The sequence below is a fragment of the Salvelinus sp. IW2-2015 genome, linkage group LG5 (genome assembly GCF_002910315.2).
Source record: "Salvelinus sp. IW2-2015 linkage group LG5, ASM291031v2, whole genome shotgun sequence".
NCBI classification, from domain to species: domain Eukaryota; kingdom Metazoa; phylum Chordata; class Actinopteri; order Salmoniformes; family Salmonidae; genus Salvelinus; species Salvelinus sp. IW2-2015.
In genome coordinates, this window is record NC_036844.1 from 25567723 (window position 1) to 25587139 (window position 19417).

At 44.0% G+C, this 19417-nt stretch overlaps 1 protein-coding gene and 1 pseudogene across 2 annotated transcripts; both read right to left on the bottom strand.

The window, feature by feature from the left end:
- Nucleotides 1-1845: 1845 nt before the first annotated feature.
- On the bottom strand, nt 1846-3431 carry LOC111963693 (SKA complex subunit 1-like; annotated as a pseudogene).
- Nucleotides 3432-6886: 3455 nt separating this feature from the next.
- LOC111964103 (SWI/SNF-related matrix-associated actin-dependent regulator of chromatin subfamily A containing DEAD/H box 1B) lies at nt 6887-18999 on the bottom strand. Of its 2 annotated transcripts, none has more exons than XM_023987828.1 (22): nt 18862-18999; nt 17865-17997; nt 17356-17480; nt 16457-16554; nt 15992-16090; nt 15696-15774; nt 13750-14189; nt 13416-13612; nt 13160-13250; nt 12901-13000; nt 12708-12767; nt 12458-12533; nt 11829-11964; nt 9885-10016; nt 9632-9727; nt 9212-9329; nt 8950-9065; nt 8557-8745; nt 8097-8215; nt 7587-7769; nt 7315-7430; nt 6887-7142 (listed from the first exon to the last, which is right to left on the bottom strand). In XM_023987828.1, the coding sequence occupies exons 2-22, from the start codon at nt 17933-17935 to the stop codon at nt 7081-7083; spliced, it is 2703 nt and encodes a 900-aa protein (XP_023843596.1). In that variant the 5' UTR covers nt 17936-17997; nt 18862-18999; the 3' UTR covers nt 6887-7080. The 2 variants fall into 2 exon arrangements, with proteins under 2 accessions (XP_023843596.1, XP_023843595.1); XM_023987827.1 differs by having other exon boundaries at nt 18410-18999.
- Between the last annotated feature and the right edge of the window lie 418 nt (nt 19000-19417).

Genomic DNA, 19417 nt, shown 5'->3' on the forward strand with positions numbered 1-19417 from the left:
CCAGAGATGAACGTACTTTGGTGCGAAAGGTTCAATCAATCCCAGAACAACAGCAAAGGACCTTGTGAAGATGCTGGAGGAAACGGGTAAAAAAATATCTATAGCCACAGTAAAAACTAGTCCTATATCGACATAACCTGAAAGGCCGCTCAGCAAGGAAGAAGCCACTGCTCCAAAACCGCCATAAAAAAAGCCAGACTATGGTTTGCAACTGCACATGGGGACAAAGATCGTACTTTTTGGAGAAATGTCCTCTTGTCGGATTAAACAAAAATAGAACTGTTTGGCCATAATGACCATCGTTATGTTTGGAGGAAAACGGGGGAGGCTTGCAAGCCGAAGAACACCATCCCAACCGTGAAGCACGGGGGTGGCAGCATCATGTTGTGGGAGTGCTTTGCTGCAGGAGTGACTGGTGCACTTCACAAAATAGATGGCATCATGAGGATGGAAAATTATGTGGATATATTGAAGCAACATCAAGACATCAGTCAGGAAGTTAAAGCTTGGTCGCAAATGGGTCTTCCAAATGGACAATGACCCCACGCATACTTCCAAAGTTGTGGCAAAACGACTTAAGGACAACAAAGTCAAGGTATTGGAGTGGCCATCACAAAKCCCTGACCTCAATCCTATAGAACATTTGTGGGCAGAACTGAAAAAACATGTGCGAGCAAGGAGGCCTACAAACCTGACTCAGTTACACCAGCTCTGTCAGGATGAATGGGCCAAAATTCATCCAACCTAAAGTGGGAGCTTGTGGAAGGCTACCCGAAACATTTGACCCAAGTTAAACAATTTCAAGGCAATGCTACCAAATACTAATTGAGTGTATGTAAACTTCTGACACACTGGGAATGTGATGAGAAGAATAAAAGCTTAAATAAGTCATTATCTCTACTATTATTCTGGCATTCCACATTCTTAAAATAAAGTGGTGATCCTAACTCACCTAAGACAGGGAATTTTTACTAGGATTAAATGTCAGGAATTGTGAAAAACTGAGTTTAAATGTATTTGGCTAAGGTGTATATAAACTTCTGACTTCAACTGTATATAGTGTGTGCTCAAATTTTTTWGGGGAAATTATATTTTATACAATTGCTCCGAGAAAGAGATTTTGTTTAACAAGTATTTTTTTGTTAAACAAAGGGTCAAAATTATTGGCATCTGTTTTCAATACTCTAGAACCCTCCCCTTGCGAGGATAACACAGCCTKTTTCTAAAATATTTTATGAGATTGGAGAACATGTTTGGGGGGGGGATCTTAGACCATTCCTCCATACAGAATATTTCCAGATCCTTGATATCCTTTGTCTGCTGTTATAGACTGTCCTCTTCAATTCAAACCACAGGTTTCCAATRGGGGTTCAAGTCTGGACATTGAGATGGCCATTGCAATATAATGATTTTGTGGTCAATTAACAATTTCCTTGTGGACATTGATTAATGCTTGGGGTTATGGTTTAACTGGAAGAACCACTTGCGGCCAAGTTTCAGCCACCTGGCCGAGGCAACCAGGTGTAATTTCCACCTCAGTGTTGAAATATAAACAGAAAGCAGGAAAATCACATTAACTGCAATTCCCCTTTACACAAAATTTCTTTTTTGCTCATCTTTTTTATTTATTTCACCTTTATTTAACCAGGTAGGCTAGTTGAGAACAAGTTCACATTTACAACCGCGACCTGGCCAAGATAAAGCATAGCAGTTCGACACATACAACACCACCCTTTATCAAGGGTGCCAATAATTATGGACCTGACTGTATGTTGAGGACAGAGGACAAATCAACATCTTCAAGGCAAGCTCAATGACAAACTCCATTTCTCCATCTCAGCTCTTTTCACAGCAGGACGTAGCGTGTGAAACCTCCTCGCAGATGCTGGCCGTGACGTAGCATGTTGAGGATGCCCTGGAAGCGCTTGTCCACTTTCATCCAAGTGAACTCTTTAATGTCCGCCTCTACAATGAAAAGTAGACCTGTAGGGGAACACAGGAGTATTGAGACAGGAAGTAAGTTAGTTCCCATCAGTACCCAGGCGGCCATCCTTGACCAAATGTTGTCAAAACAATATCTGGATCAGAACATAATGTCCCTTTCTTGGAAGAATTAACACAACTCCTACAACAGCAATGATCAACCGTGTTTTGTGTCATAGGGAAGGAAAGTACAAACCCTTCTTTAGAACTGTAGTTTGAGTGAGGTACCTTTTGTGTCGTCCTCCTTAAAATCGCTGATGAAGCTTGCGTGTGGCATTATTCAGGGTTTTTACTGGCAGGTGCAGGACTTTTTACTTCCCTGTTACGGCTGTGTTAATGCTTTCCACAGAAGCATTCAGCTGGACATATGTCACACGGCCTTTCATGTACCAAGAGAAAAGAGTGAGTGATACAAAGGAAAAGAGTGATAGAGGAAAGAGATATTATAAACATGTATTTATTTTACTGGTAAAACTGCCAGATCTGCAGTAACATCTTAAATAAAACTGCACTAAAGTATATGGATGACCATGTGTTACTGAGGGGGACTCACTGAGGGATGGTCTTAAACTCTGGGTAGTTGATGAATTCCATCTCTCTGATCTGGTTCTTGGAGGTTTTCCTGGGGTGCTCCTGCTGGGTTGGTTGCACATCCACTCTGTCTCACTGATACCCCCTCTTCCACTGGGGTATCAAAGGAGATTAAAAAATATATATAGGACAAAACATTTACAATTCATTTGGTTGGTACTCTGTAGCTTCTCCTGTTACAACATCCTACAACACACACAGTATTCTTACTGGACAGCTGGCTGTCCCTTTCCTTGGCATGTTGACCCTAAGCTGCTTTCCATCCTGCACCTCCTTCAGGAAGCACTCCTCTAGTTCCTGTGACAAAAATAAGTCAATCACCATCAGTCCAGGGTTACAATTACAACTCAGATTTCACAACTGACATAAAGGACAAATAGCATACTTTAAGATATTGCAATCCAGACAAGCTAAAAAGGACCTGTCTAGAAAGAATGTGAAGCATGTATGCAATACCTTTAAATTCTTCAGTAGGTCTTTTTGGCAGCCAACACATTATTCAAACTGATCAAGGAGTCCATCTATTGAAAGGACATTTGTCCCATCTTCCCTAGAATGATCCGCTTATCATGATATTTTGCTGAATATAAGCCTTACATTTTAAGTTACGTTTCAAGAAGGTGATGTATTACCTGATGCTGTCAGAAAACCACTGAGTTTCTGTTTGATGAGGTGAGCTCTCTTCTCTGTTAGCTGAAACACTAACTACATAAGATAAAAGTTATCCCTTCGACAAGAGACATGCCCCGTATGCACCAGATCATCATACCAATTGCCCGCAGCTCCAAGATCTGTCTGATGGATGAAATCCTGTCGTTCAAATGCAGGATTATATCCTTAAACCCGCAATGACTCATATTGATGAAAAAGAAGAATATGGTAAAGACTGTGCTGCTCAATAAAATGAAATAAATCTGGAAGATTTCCTGCTGTTCATTCAATGGCCATTTTGACATATGAATCTTGAATACAGTGCCTTCATAAAGTATTCATAAAGTCTTACTCCACATTTTGTTGTGTTACAGCCCAAATTCAAAATGGATAAAAAAAAWRTTTACCCTTCTACACACAATAACTCATAATGACAAAGTGAAAACATGTTTAGAAATTGTTTCAAATATGTAGAAAATTAAATATAGAAGTATTCACACCCGAGTCGATACTTTGTAGAAGCATCTTTAGTAGCGATTACAGCTTTGAGTCGTCAACGGTGTCTATCAACTTTGCAAATCTGGTTTTGGGGATTTTCTTCTATTCTTCCTTGCTGATTTTCACAAGCTCTGTTAAATTAGATGGGGAGCAGCGGTAAACTGCAATCTTCAAGTCTTTACACAGATTTTCAAATGGGATTCAAGAATGGGCTTTGGCTGGGCCACTCAAAAACGTCCACGTTCTGAAGCAATTCCAGCATTGCTTTGGCTCATTGTCCTGTTGGAATGTAAATCTTCGCCCCCAGTCTAAGGTAATTTGCACTCTGAAGCAGGTTCTCATCAAGGATGTGCCTGTATTCGGCGCCATTCATTGTTCCTTACCAGTCTCCCAGTCCCTGACCGCGGAAAAGCATCCCCATAGCGTTTTCGCCAGGCATAGCGTTTTGCATTCAGGCCAAAGAGTAAAATTTYTGTCTAATCAGACCATAGAATATTTTGTCTTCTCAGTCTTTCACGTGCATTTTTGCAAACTCTAGGCGTGCTGTCATGTGCTTTTTTCTCAGGAGTGGCTCCCGTCTGGCCACTCTCCCATGAAGCACAGATTGGTCAAATCAAATCTTATTGGTCACATACAGATGGTTAGCAGATGTTATTGCGAGTGTAGTGAAATGCTTGTGCTTCTAGTTCCAACAATACAGCAATATCTAACATGTAATCTAATAATTCCACAATAAAAAGACTGTTGTCCTGCTGGCAAGTTCTTCCATCTCAGCCAAGGAACTCTGTAGTTCTGTCAGAGTGGTCATTGGGTTCTTGGTCACCTCCCTGACCAAGGTCCTTCTTCCCAGTTGCTCAGTTGGGTTGGACGGCCAGCTCTAGGCAGTTTGGGTAGTTCCATAACATTTGCTGCTACCCCAGTAAATCACTCCTTTCAAATCACACCCTTTTCTTGAGAGCAAAACAATTCACATTTCTTGCCCCCATTCATTTAACACGGAGCACCATCTCCCTCTGACCAGCAGAAATACAAACAATTATCACAAGACCACTTCTGATTACCCTCACCAATTCCACAGCACCCAACTCGTCACCCACCCTGAAACTGGGCTCCGAGAACTTCCCCACACCTACCACTTACGATACTTTGACCTCATTCACTTCCATTTATTTTCCTGACATTTTTAACCGACTCAAGCTCACCCTCTTCCTCCCTCTTAGATCTCATCTGCCTCTTTCTCCCTCAATTCCTCCTCCGTATTCCAAGTATATGTCTCCTTATGATAATACTGCACCTCTCCTGACAAACATATTGTTCTTGCCTTCCAAAGGCAAGCCATTTAACCGGCTGTCACAATCGCTGTACAATCAGCACGAACCCCTCGGGCCCGACATGCACTGTCAACTGTGGGACCTTATATAGACTGGTGTGTTTCTTTCTAAATCATGTCGAAACAATTGAATTGTTCACAGGTGGACTCCAACCAAGTTGTAATCACATCTCAAGTGTGATCAATGGAAATTGGATGCACCTGAGCTCAATTTGGAGTGTCATAGCAAAGGGGTGTGAATACTTATGTAAATTAAAGCTCTTTATTTAATTTTCAATACAATTTCAAAAAATTATAAAAACATGTTTTCACAGTCATTGTGGGGTATTGTGTTTACATGTGTGAGAAAAAAAATCAACATCAATTTTGAATCTAGGTTGTAACAACGTGGAATAAATCATGGGGTATGAATACTTTCTGAAGGCACTGTACCTTAAGCTCAGGCATTTAGGCCACTACACGTCTCCCCTATCGTTTAAGGCCACTAACGTCTCCCCCTATCGTTTAGGCCACTACACGTCTCCCCCTATCGTTTAGGCCACTACACGTCTCCCCCTATCGTTTAGGCCACTACACGTCTCCCCCTACCGTTTAGGCCACTACACGTCTTCCCCTACCGTTTAGGCCACTACACGTCTTCCCCTATCATTTAGGATACTATACGTCTTCCCTTATCACTGCCCCTTGTGCCCCCTACTGCTGATCAGGAGTATTTATTTGAATGATAGGTATGGTGTGCAATGAATAGATTGTTTTAATGTGAAATTAATATGGTTGATTTTTAAGTTTAGGTTAAAGTGCATTGAATAGTTCCACTTTTTAGGAAGTCAATATAAATTAATGTATTTATGGTTGTTTGTAATTTTGTTTTGCCTTTTTATCATTATATGTGTTATTGTTTTTACCATCGAGGACCACTTTGGAAACAAGCGTTTTAATTAATACTTTCAAGTGATATCCTCTGGGTCCACATTGTACATTTTGTTGTAAATGTCTGTTACCCCAAATAAATTAAATAGCCGAAAATATAAGAGTTGATTACAACGATGTTTGTCATTTATCTTTTTTTTTTTTTTTAAACGATGCTTTAGGTACATAACGGTATAACCTTAGAATTATTATTCCTTTCGTAATGACTTAGCTGGACTTTACCGGATGAATGTATAGATTAATATATGTAGCTATACATGTATCAATTTCACGATACAGTTTATACTAGGGCACATGTTAGATAGCTTGCTAGTTACAAATAAAACGGAAGTAACAAAATTGACAATATCGTTTTTTTTAAAGCATATAGTAGCTATGAAGCTTTGTCTTGTGTTCGTTCTTGTCAACTTTGTTACAGTAGTTATGCAAAGATTTTGGAACAAGATTACTAAGTGAAAATACATAGCTAGCTATCTAGGTTAGTTAATCAAGCCAATCTCATAGACCGTCTATCCATACTAGTTCAATCAAGTAAGTTATGAATTTCGAGAACCATTCACAACGCTGGCTAACTAGCTAAATTAGCTAACGTTAGTTTATCTGAATCTACACAAGATCACCGGTTTGTAAAACATGTTCTGACGTTAAAAAAATCGCAGTCATATTGAGAGTAACTTACATTACGTTTCCGAGTTGGCTACTTTTAGACGTGGAAAACAGCTGTTGGCTAATGTAATGTTCTGCCTATTGTTTTCTACGACCTCCGTCTTGGTAGCTAGCACTATTCGAATCTTCCCGCTGTGTTCAGAATGATCATCACTGCAATGCAGTTGCTCAGCCATCCAGACTGCGCCTGCGCTTCAAAATGTAGCCCACATAAAATCATGGAAAATTGGACATCACTGCTTGTAATCTTTTATTAGAAATTGTTGCAACAGTGACACAAAATTTCTTAGAAACATCATAAGGCATTGAACTTAAGAAACTATTTGTACATACAGTACAGTGAAGATAAGAGGAGACATGCGGCATCCATGGCTCTGAATGCCCTGACAATTGACAACCTTGAGKACCCCTCCAGACAAATAGATACATCCTCACAGCCCCAGTGATGCCTTCAGAAGGGAGGCCATGTCTTCTGGTATCGAGTCCTCATCTCCTGACAAAGGAAATGCATCTAGTTTTAGCCAGTAAAATCTATCTATCGACTGTCAGTGAATATGTTCATTGGCAGGCTATATGAAAATGAATGTTGGTATGTGTTGGTATCGGCATGCGCGGTACAGTATATGGTGGTTAATGTGAGAGATAGGAGGGAATAATGAGCTCACCGTCCTGGGACTCGGAAGCAGTCATATCCTGCTCCAGTTTGAGTTTCTTCTGACCGATGCGGAGCATGCCATCCTCTATAGAGTCCTTACTGATCAGCTTGATCACCTTCACAGTCCTGCAACATAAAGATGCCAGAATTTTACTACAGGGTATATACACTCACATCTACTGTATGAGCAACACAAGCTCAAAGGAAGCGCATAGCCTGGGTATGGCGGGTAACGTTAGCAAACTGCTTGTGGGAAAACATAGTTTCCCGATCCTCACTGACCTTGTCTGTCCGACACGGTGACAGCGGTCCTCGGCCTGCTTATCGTTGTAGGGGTTGCAGTCAATGTCGTGCAAGATGACCACATTGGCTGAGGTCAGGTTGATGCCCAGGCCACCAGCCTTAGTAGACATCAAGAACACAAAGATGTCCAACTCTGTGTTGTACTGGTCAATCAGCACGATTCTACAAGAGGATGGGAGAATTAACAGATCTATTAATGTCCATAAAGGTATTTATGGACATTAAGACATTTCTATTAATAAGTATAATAAAACAAAATTGTGATTAACAGTTTAATTTACATAATGTTCAGAGTCCTTGGAAAAAACCCTGGTTGTGACCATTTTCAGTCTCTACTACGTATCAATCCATTCCCAATTGACTAAGGCCTGTCATATCCTATTAGGAGATAAATTACAGCCTGTGCTATAGACACTCATTGAACAGAATGGTAAGTACAGGGGGGAAAAAATTGCCTTGCGGCTGTATGGACAGAGTTCAACGTCCTACCTGTCAGACATGGGCGTTGATCCATCCAGTCGAATGTAGTGATGCTTCAAGTGCTTCAGGAACACCTCTAGAATGTCCAGCATCATGGTGAACTGGCTGAAGAGCACCACTCTATCCCCCTGACACAGAAACACAGTCACTGTGATTAATAACTACAGGACCGGAGGGATCAGAGAGAAAGAAAGAGCGAGAAAGAGAAATATAGAGATGTGGTTGACTGCATGTTGGAAGGGGGGGAAAGCCAAGAAAAGAGTGATTGTAATTGAGAGCAGGGAAGAGATGAAGTGTCTGACAGGTAGAGGAATGGGGAATAAAAGGGTGACTGGTTTTATGGGGGGGTGAAGAAACCACCAGGGAGAGAGATGGAGAAGACTGGAGCTGGATCACTACGGGCAAGGCTTAATAGTGCATAATAAAAATGCTGTCTCCAATTGAGCCACTTCCACTGTAGCTTTCAAACCTTGGTTTTGAGAGAGGCCAGAAGCTGTGTGAGCAGGCTGAGTTTTCCTGAGTCCAGGAGCATGTCTGTGTCCAGCTGATAGTCTTGTACGGACGGGTACTGAAGACAAAGTCGATGCAGCTCAAAGTCTGTCATGACCTCCATGTCCTCCTTGATCAGTGCTGGGTCTGCTTCACAGTGGGTCGGCTCCTGATGGGGTTAAGGGTCAAACCGAGTCAAAGCAATCACAGACTGACGAAAATACCCAATGTAATGCCCTTAGCTTTCCGACAGCCCCATCAACAGCAGACAAAACAGCWGTAGCTATCATATTAGTGGAGGGGAGCTGTCAATAGCAGTTACAAACCCATTCAAAACATTCTCTTCAAACACCAGTAAGTTTTCAGGTCTGACCTTGAGCATGAGTTGACTCATAGCAGCCAGTTTGGTAGTGGTATAATGCTCCCGGTGCAGCAGTGGATGATTTGCCATCTTCCTCAACTGCATCATCACATTGGTCAGTTCTCTCTCTGTGGAGGACACATGGGCAACATATGGTTTTAAATCAGATAATCGATGCACCTTAAAATTCTACTTGTGTTGCTATTTAATGTTCTCTTAGGCCTTCCATCACTTTTCAAATGAACCAGATGCCTTCCTCCTCTCCCTAACATACTCTCTCCATTGGTGGATCCCTTGAGCTTCTGCATTAAGGCATTGTAGAGCTGCTGCTGCTGGTCACTCATGGCACAGAATTCCACCTTCTCCTCTTTGGCTGGGAGCTGCTTCAGCACCTGAGGCAGAGACGCAAGTCGATCCAGTCATACGTCAACCGAACGTCTCTTTGGGACGAATCCTAACTTCCACTTAAATAGAATTTTCCCTTAGTCATGCATTGATGTCAATGGGAGACTACGGGGAAATCTGAAGTTATAGATTAGCCCCTAAGAAAATAGCACAGTAGAACTCTAAATGAACCATGAAAACAATGCACAATAGTATACAAGTATGAAGTACCGTGGTAGAGGATATATCACTGTCCCAAGTCATGCCATAACCCTATCTGGTAATGAGTTTAGACCGAGCGGTTCCGTACCTCACTCTTGACACGTCTGAGGATGAAGGGTTTCATGATCAGTTTGGCATGAGAGATCCTCTCCATCTCAAAGCTGCTCTGCTCCTCTGATGATTTCTGACAGGAAATAAAAGATGACATCTCTCCAAAGGAAATCTTAGCATAGCCAGTGGGCTTATATTAGCTAGACTTTTTGACCGGATGAGTCAAATTTGCTGCATACTAAGACAAATATATCTGGAGTGATCCCGTATAGCATGTGTTCTAGCCTCACCATGGCAAACATATTGGCGAGCTGTGAAGTGCTGCTGGAGAACATATCGGGCATGATGAAGTTGAGCAGGGACATGAGCTCCAGGAGGTTGTTCTGCACTGGAGTCCCAGTCAGCAGCAGACGGTACTTAGCCTGAGATCACATCAAAATCAAATCTGATTAGATGAATATACACTGCTCAAAAAAAATAAAGGGAACACTTAAACAACACAATGTACCTCCAAGTCAATCACACTTCTGTGAAATCAAACTGTCCACTTAGGAAGCAACACTGATTGACAATACATTTCACATGCTGTTGTGCAAATGGAATAGACAAAAGGTGGAAATTATAGGCAATTAGCAAGACACCCCCAATAAAGGAGTGATTCTGCAGGTGGTGACCACAGACCACTTCTCAGTTCCTATGCTTCCTGGCTGATGTTTTGGTCACTTTTGAATGCTGGCAGTGCTCTCACTCAAGTGGTAGCATGAGACGGAGTCTACAACCCACACAAGTGGCTCAGGTAGTGCAGCTCATCCAGGATGGCACATCAATGCGAGCTGTGGCAAGAAGGTTTGCTGTGTCTGTCAGCGTAGTGTCCAGAGCATGGAGGCGCTACCAGGAGACAGGCCAGTACATCAGGAGACGTGGAGGAGGTCGTAGGAGGGCAACAACCCAGCAGCAGGACCGCTACCTCCGCCTTTGAGCAGGAGGAGCACTGCCAGAGCCCTGCAATGACCTCCAGCAGGCCACAAATGTGCATGTGTCAGCATATGGTCTCACAAGGGCTCTGAGGATCTCATCTCGGTACCTATTGGCAGTCAGGCTACCTCTGGCGAGCACATGAGGGGCTGTGCGGCCCCAAAAGAAATGCCACCCCACACCATGACTGACCACCGGCAAACCGGTCATGCTGGAGGATGTTGAGGCAGCAGAACGTTCTCCACGGCGTCTCCAGACTCTGTCACGTCTGTCACATGTGCTCAGTTGTCTCAGTGAACGCTTCTCATCTGTGAAGAGCACAGGGCGCCAGTGGCGAATTTTCCAATCTTGGTGTTCTCTGGCAAATGCCAAACGTCTGCACGGTGTTGGGCTGTAAGCACAACCCCCACCTGTGGATGTGGCCCTCATACCACCCTCATGGAGTCTGTTTCTGACCGTTTGAGCAGACACATGCACATTTGTGGCCTGCTGGAGGTCATTTTGCAGGCTCTGGCAGTGTCCCTGCTCTCTGCAAAGGCGGAGGTAGCGGTCCTGCTGCTGGGTTGTTGCCCTCCTACGCCTCCTCCACGTCTCCTGATGTACTGGCCTGTCTCCTGGTAGCGCCTCCATGCTCTGGACACTACGCTGACAGACACAGCAAACCTTCTTGCCACAGCTCGCATTGATGTGCCATCCTGGATGAGCTGCACTACCTGAGCCACTTGTGTGGGTTGTAGACTCCGTCTCATGCTACCACTGAGTGAAAGCACCCCAGCATTCAAAAGTGACCAAAACATCAGCAGGAAGCATAGGAACTGAAGAAGATGTGTGGTCACCACCTGCAGAACCACTCCTTTATTGGGGGTGTCTTGCTAATTGCCTATAATTTCCACCTTTTGTCTATTCCATTTGCACAACAGCATGTGAAATTTATTGTCAATCAGTGTTGCTTCCTAAGTGGACAGTTTGATTTCACAGAAGTGTGATTGACTTGGAGTTACATTGTGTTGTTTAAGTGTTCCCTTTACTTTTTTGAGCAGTGTAGTACATTGTATAGCACCATGACAAAAAGTGTCAGAATGCACTGCAGTGAAAAGGAAGAAAGTGGGGTGACTCACAGGAGACAAACAAGACATTGCTCATGCAGGAAGCGGAACAGTTGAGAGGCTAACATTAAAATGTATCTTAAAATCATTATCACGCCAATCAATAATGGCTGTTATCAGCCAAGGTGACCCCCACCCCTGCAATGTACTTACGTTGATGGCCATGAGGTGGCGGTAGCGCAGCGAGCTCATGTTCTTCAGCATGTGGCCCTCATCGAACACGGCGTACTCCAGTTTGAGCTTTCGGAACAGGCTGCGGTCGTTGTCGTTGCTGGTGGTCAGAGCGTACCTGGCAGCAAAAATACAGCAGCTCAAGGAGCCATGCCAAACACACAAGGTCCTCAGTGGTCTGTGAGGCATGACAACCGCTTGATTACCATGAAGTATGAACGAGTCACAGGTACAGCTAACACGGAACCTTTCAGGTTTAGTCAAACGCTGAATATATGATCATGTTAGCAGAAGCCCAGCCGGGGTGACTTACACGGCTGATGGTTTTACAAGATCGCCACTAATTCTGCTGGATATTACCTGAGGCACTTAGGGCTAAGTGTCTTGCTCAGAAGACACACAGTAGCTAAGACAGTAGGATGTGAACCTGTAGAATACTAGACTCAAGTGCAGTTCCAAGTATAAAATAGAAAACTAAATAACACTTAGCAGACACTGTTATCCAGAGCAATTAGAGTTAGGTGTCTTGCTCAAGGGCACAGACAGATTTCTTTCACCTCGCCGCCCCCGTCATTCTTGCATAACAGTCATTTCTCAGATTTTAGACTTACGTGGAAATGATGATGTTGTAGTCGACCTGTCTGTTGAGAATATCATATCGAAGGTACTTGCGATCCTCCACAGACCCTAGACACACACACACAATATAAATAGGACTATCTATATTTAGTCATTCTGTCACTCATGGTGACTAAAACCAACGGGTTGAAGTCTGTATAATCAAACAAACAAAAAGCCTGAACCATGACAACCACAGTCTGATGAGTCACGCCATTCAGAATGAATAGAAGATACACTCACCATAGTACACCAGGACTTTGAGCCTGGGACACCACAGATTCAGCTCCCGCACCCAATTATCTGCAACAGAGAAGAAAAATCTGTTAAAAAAAAACATCTTAAAAGGATAGGAAAGTTACACTTGAATATTTTTTCTATGCAGATCTCAAGGCATCATGCAATCTGTGTGTGCTGCACTACTGCTAAAGCTCACCCAGTGTGGAGGCAGGTACAGTGAGGAGATGTGGGCCCTTATTGCCCTCCTGGTACAGGCTGGCCAGGAACGAGATGGCCTGGATGGTCTTCCCCAAACCCTGCCAACAAAAGACAGGAGGTGATGCATTACAGAAGATCTACCTTTCAGAGACCGACTTGGCACAACAAAAAGTTTTGCCTGCTTCCCAGTCACATTAACACAGGATTAAGAGGATCTGAGATAAGCTGTTGGAGACTAGTCAGGAATAACAACTCACCATCTCATCAGCAAGGATTCCACTCAGGTTGTTCTGATGGAGCAGGGTCAGCCAATTTTGACCAATGAGCTGATAAGGCTTCAACTGGTATCTGGAGAGGACATAGTAACACAGGAAACTCAGTAATGACAAAAAGACTGTTCAAGACTGCCTGTGTACATGTATGAGATCATGTTGTTGACAAAAATCATTCTACATAACTACCTGAACGTGTGTATGTCAGTGAGATTAGTATAAAAACAGCAGCTCAACCCACTTCCCGTTGAGGATCTCAGGCTGTTTCTGGGAGCCCTTGTCCCTCTCCACCACTTGGGTCACATCCTGCATCATCTTGTTGGCGATTTTCTCACACTTGGTCATGAGGCTGCGCACAACGTCCCGTTCTCTCAGGACCACACGGCAGCCCTGCACCAGATCAGTGGAGAGGCCGTTCCCTCTGTCAAGAGCATCCAACTGGGGGAAACACACAATCAATTACCCACAAGGTTACACTCCGGTTGTTCTGATGTAGCCCAGTCAGCCTTCAATTGGAACCCAGAGATGTCAGTGTGTGTTCATATCATTGCACACAAGTTCATTATGCCCCTCACCAGATCCTCCCACTCGTTAAATGGGCGCAGCTCGACAATCCTCTGGGCCTTCTTCACAGAGCAGCCAGAGATGAGAGACAGCTCATCCAGCGATGCCTCCTGGAAGAACCTGAGGATCTGGTCCTTCACAAGAGACCTTGTTCCAACCTCCTGATCTGAGCTATCAGAGTTCAGCTCCACGCCCTCAGCAGATTCATCAAAGTCATCACTGGCCTCGTCTTCAGAGCTGGTGCCTGGCTCTGGAATCACCCTCCTCCTTCTGTCTGCTCCTTTGGTCGGCCTACTGATGGGCTTCTCTCCGGTCCCACTGGGAGGCTTGTGAGGTAGTGATGTGGGACAACCAGGGGGTTCGGCTGCTGGGCCTGCCTGATGTGCTGAGGCTTGGGGGGCTGAACTAGCTGATGATGATGCCTGGGTATCCCCTTGACTGGACCTCCCCCCTGATGAAGGAAACAGAATCAGTCTGCAGTTCCTGGAAGGGATGTTGGGCTACCTACATACATTGACTTAAAACAACACAGGAAACTATGGCTGCAAGACAGCAAGGGACTTATCTAGCTCCTTAAGATAATGTTTTGGTTTTATATACACGGATTCACTCAAGAACAGGCACACCATGAAACACACGGAGACAGAGAGAGACACACACACAATGAAACACACAGAGACACACACACACACACCATGAAACACACAGAGACAGAGAAAGACACACACACACACACACCATGAAACACACGGAGACACACACCATGAAACACACGGAGACAGAGAGAGACACATACCACACCACGAAACACAAGGAGATACACACACCATGAAACACACGAGACAGAGAGAGGACACACACCACGAAACACAAGGAGATACACACACACATGAAACACACAGAGACAGAGAGAGACACATACACACACACACACACCATGAAACACACGCTGACAGAGAGAGACACACACACACCATGAAACACACAGAGATAGAGAGAGACACACGAGACACACACACACATGAAACACACGCAGAGAGAGAGAGACACACACACACACACACCATGAAACACACACAGACAGAGAGAGACACACACACACACACCATGAAACACACGCAGAGAGAGACAACACAGCAACAGAGAGAGAGAGAGAGGCACGCTACAGAGAGAGACACACACACGCGCATACAGAGAGAGAGACACACACGCATACGAGAGAGAGAGAGAGGAGAGACACACGCTACAGAGAGAGAGAGACACACACGCATACAGAGAGAGAGGAGACACGCATACAGAGGAGAGAGAGAGAAGACACACACGCATACAGAGAGAGAGAGAGAGAGACGAGAGAGAGAGGAGAGAGAGGAACCGCATACAGAGAGAGAGAGAGAGAGACACGCATACAGAGAGAGAGAGACACGCATACAGAGAGAGAGAGAGAGACACACGGCATACAGAGAGAGAGAGACACACACGCATACAGAGAGAGAGAGAGACACGCATACAGAAAGAGAGAGAGGAGAAGAGAGACACACGCATACAGAGAGAGAGAGAGAGAACACGCATACGAAGAAGGAGAGAGAGAGAGAGAGAGAGAACACGCAGTACAGAAGAGAGAGAGAGAGACACACGCATACACAGAAAGGAGAGAGAGAGACACGCAATACAGAAAGAGAGAGACGAGACGCAACGCATAAGAAGACGAGGCAGAGAGCTACAGAGAGAGAGAGAGAGAGAGAGACGCGCATACAGAGAGAGACGACGCGCATACGGAGAGAGGAGAGAGCAGAGAGAGAGAGAGAGAGAGAGAGAGAGAGACACACACACAGACAGTAACACACACCATGAAACACACGCAGACAGAGAGAGACACCATGAAACACACGGAGACAGAGAGAGACACCATGAAACACACGGAGACAGAGAGAGACACCATGAAACACAAAACTCTCACCCTCCTCTGAAAACATGTGCAGTGCTTCTAGGGTGTCCTCAAAGTGCCAATCATGCTCGAGAAGCACTTCTCTAAGCTCCTGTGTGTATGCAGGATAAGACAAACAGATAGTCGTAAACAAAACACCTTTTGTCAAAATAAATTATTAATATGCAACTCCCACTCATTTCAAACAATATTAGTTCACATTTGCCAAACATTTAAGGCACTGATGAATGTGTTGTGGAACTGCAGTGAGGGAGAACACAGGGCCTGTTGTTGGCAGAGTGGGATTCTACAGCCGATGGAAGCCTCACCTCCTTGACCAGACGGGGAAACTTAGTCTGCAGTTTCCTCACCATGTCCTCCTGGCTCTTCCAGCTGGGCTCTGGACCCTCATCCTCAGAATCATCTGTCTGGCGGGACAGAAACACACTGGAGCATGAAGTCCCAAGGCAGGCAGACCAATTAGACTGAGAGCTCCTCCCCATGCAAGCCTACCCCCTCTCTACTGGAGAAGACAGATAATACATGAACAAGCAGGGTGGTAGTACATCATCTTGGTCAGGGTAATAACCTGATAACCTGGAGGTCAGAATCTCAGGTGGGCCATGCAGCTCTTGTACCCATGAGCGTGGCACTGTTGCTAAATTGCTTTAGTAAATCTCTAGCTCAACACAGATCTCACATGTCAGGTGTAAACTGAATATGCACCCCCCCTCCCCGGTTTGGGGTGTCAGGGAAGCTGGAGGAGCGATAGGAGTGCAGACAGCTGGACTCACCACTGAATCCTCCTCAAGGGCTGGTTTCTTGCTGGAGTTTGATGCGCCACTCTGCTGGGAGCTGTCACACACCTCTAGTCTCCTCTTCCGGTCTGGGTCTAAAGCAGGACATTAAGGGGGCATATTAACACAGCGTGAACATCACCACACTGTATCTAGTTTGTGCTGCTGGGAATAGAAGTCTCAGTTAAATGTACTTTTCATGTTTCTCTAACCCAAGAATGTACTGTTAAAGCCTACTCCTTTAACATCCAAGGACTTTATGTTATATTCAGAGGTAAACTGGCTCTGGCATCCAAAATAGCCATCTAAAAAGTGAATCGATTCTCATTGGTACGGTTCTAGAACCATAAAGCCCTCTACTTTCATAGCACAGCAAAGTCATTTCACAAATGGAAAATATACACTTACTGTACACAGTTTTAACACAGTTACAACACGTTTCTGACGTCCTTCTTCTGTAACACACACAGGTGTTCAGAGATAGCTAATTAACACAAGTAGTTGACTGTCTTCCTTCTGTTTTCTGTAAACAAGCGCTGCAACATGGATTTATGGCCATGTGGAAACCCTAACCCTATAAAAAGGTGTGCAGTAATTTAACCGTATGTTTCCAAAACTGTACCGCAWGCGATGMGTGTTAATATTTAGAGCAAGTGTCAGGGTTCTTAACAAAACTCCCTCGGCCAGAAGATACTATCATCAATTGGCACTAAAGGTAGTTAGCCTCTATGAATGGGCTAACGTTTCACTAACTCATTGACCTCCATGTCACAGAGCAGGCTACAGAACATGAAACAGAAGATTCCATTCCATTCAATAGTATAGATTGCATCACTGTGCATGTAATTGTGCAACAGCAAGTATTAAGGCCAGGGATAGGATTAATGAACCCTCACCTTGACTTCCCGATATGTTTTTGGGGAGCTGGCTGCCATTTCTCTGTAGAGAGGTTCTCATCTCCTCTCCCTCCTCATCTGACAGTATGATAACAGCACCCGTAACGGCTTCCTTTTCCAGACTCCTTTATCAAAGAAAGCATGAGTCTTGAATCATAAAAAAAGAAATCCTCACGATTTGATTAGTGTGTGTCCAGTACTTAACTTGGACTGAAATAGGTCCCTGAAAGGAGCTCAAGCAGTAGAAAATGTGTGTATGGCACCAGTACATCCACCTGCCTATTAGTATGTCACAGGTGTGACAAATCCCCCCCAATCACTTGTACATGCCTTGTGTTGAAGGCCTGGTGCAGGTAAGACGGATGGAGCCATGTGACCTGTGGCAGGTTAACTTTAGTAGAATCTTGATGATATATATTAATACACATGCTTTCCTCGACCCTGTATAAACCTAGAGTGGTGTAGTCTGATTTACATTATTTAGATGAGTTTGGTAGCAACTAACTTACTTCCCCGACAACATCATGGAAGACCCTGATATCTCCTCATCTGAATCAGAGTCTAGTACCACGCTTTCCATGCCTCTCACTGAGCCGGGCCCTGGGGGACGTTTGAGCTCTGGGGTCTCCGGGACAACAGTATCTGCAAGTGAAAAATGTCAAAGCAAAAATAATCAACACAAAAGTGCCTACTGTGGGAGCTGGATGGGCATGTTGACTACTTGTCAAAAATGCCTTATTTTGATAGTTAGTCTTGGTTGGGGTTTCTATATGGATAAAAAATGTCCAAACATGTCTTGGTTTACATTCCAGTGTCAATACTGGGTCTGGGATCAGGCACTACAGGGACCACCTTTGCCAACCGGAAATCGAACGTTTTCAGATAAGTGTGTAGTCTATGTAAGCAAGGGTCATGTCTAGAAGGGATACAGCTTTTGTCAAATTGACGTAAAATGTATATGTTAGGTAACCCTAACCCTTTTCCTAATCTGCTACGAAAAGTCAATGTTGACCAAAGCTGTGTCCTACACAAAACCGTAAGTGTGCTCTATTACCATGTGTTTGTTGCCCCGTGAGATCTTCATTCACTGAGTCTGTGTTATGGTTGATAAATCTTCTTTGATTCATCGTTGTAATATTATTTGATTCTGCTAGCTGCTACAGTATTATCCTACTCAAAATGAGCTCACAACAATTGACCACGGTAGCTGCAGTTGAGTGTTAAAAATGTGTGTTCGACCTAACAAGCATCATCGTGAAATCAAACAGGCCGGCCTCAATGACCGTTCGCTGTCGGCAAGAATAGCAATCTAGCTAATGGATCCTTCACCAGAGAGGATATTAAACGTTATTCTGTTTTTCAATTGACGCATATTAGCTAGCTAGCTGCCTTGCATTCCGTGTATGGAGATAGATGTTGCTAACGACGCTAATTCATGCATGTAAGATGCGTTCTGCAACGTGAATGATTCTACCTCTGACCTATACTCGTAAAATAGCTACCTACATTATTGCCATCGGGCGTCCTCTTTGCCGATTATAGAAACATATTTACAACACTTCGTAACGTTTCATTGCTTAAAATAGCTAGCTAGTTAGCAACTTTGTTTCTGACGAATTCCGAAAACGACACGTGGGCAGTCAGACCAGCCAATCAGAGACAAGTGCGCATTGCGATCTCTTGTAAAAAAAGAAAGAAAGGATTTAAAGGGGCAACACAGTCTGTAGGTGACAGACGTTGGTTACTCTTCTTCAGGACCTTGGACAGCTCCCCTCATTAAATGACATTTTCAAGGTTTGGAGTCACTGGTGCATAGGTTAATTGTTCTAACCTGGAGATCCCTTCATAATTAGAGGGGATTGGAGTTTTATTAACCACGTAGTCTACTGTATATTGAGCTCTATAATTATTTAAATAGTATATCTCAACCAGAACATGCAGGATTCTAATTCAGGATTTAAAAATATTAGGCCTAGTTTGAGAGAAAGATTTTGGATGTTTAAAATATACTTTGTAGTTACAGCGGCACCCGAGACTTGTGGATGATTATGTTCAGGTTTTG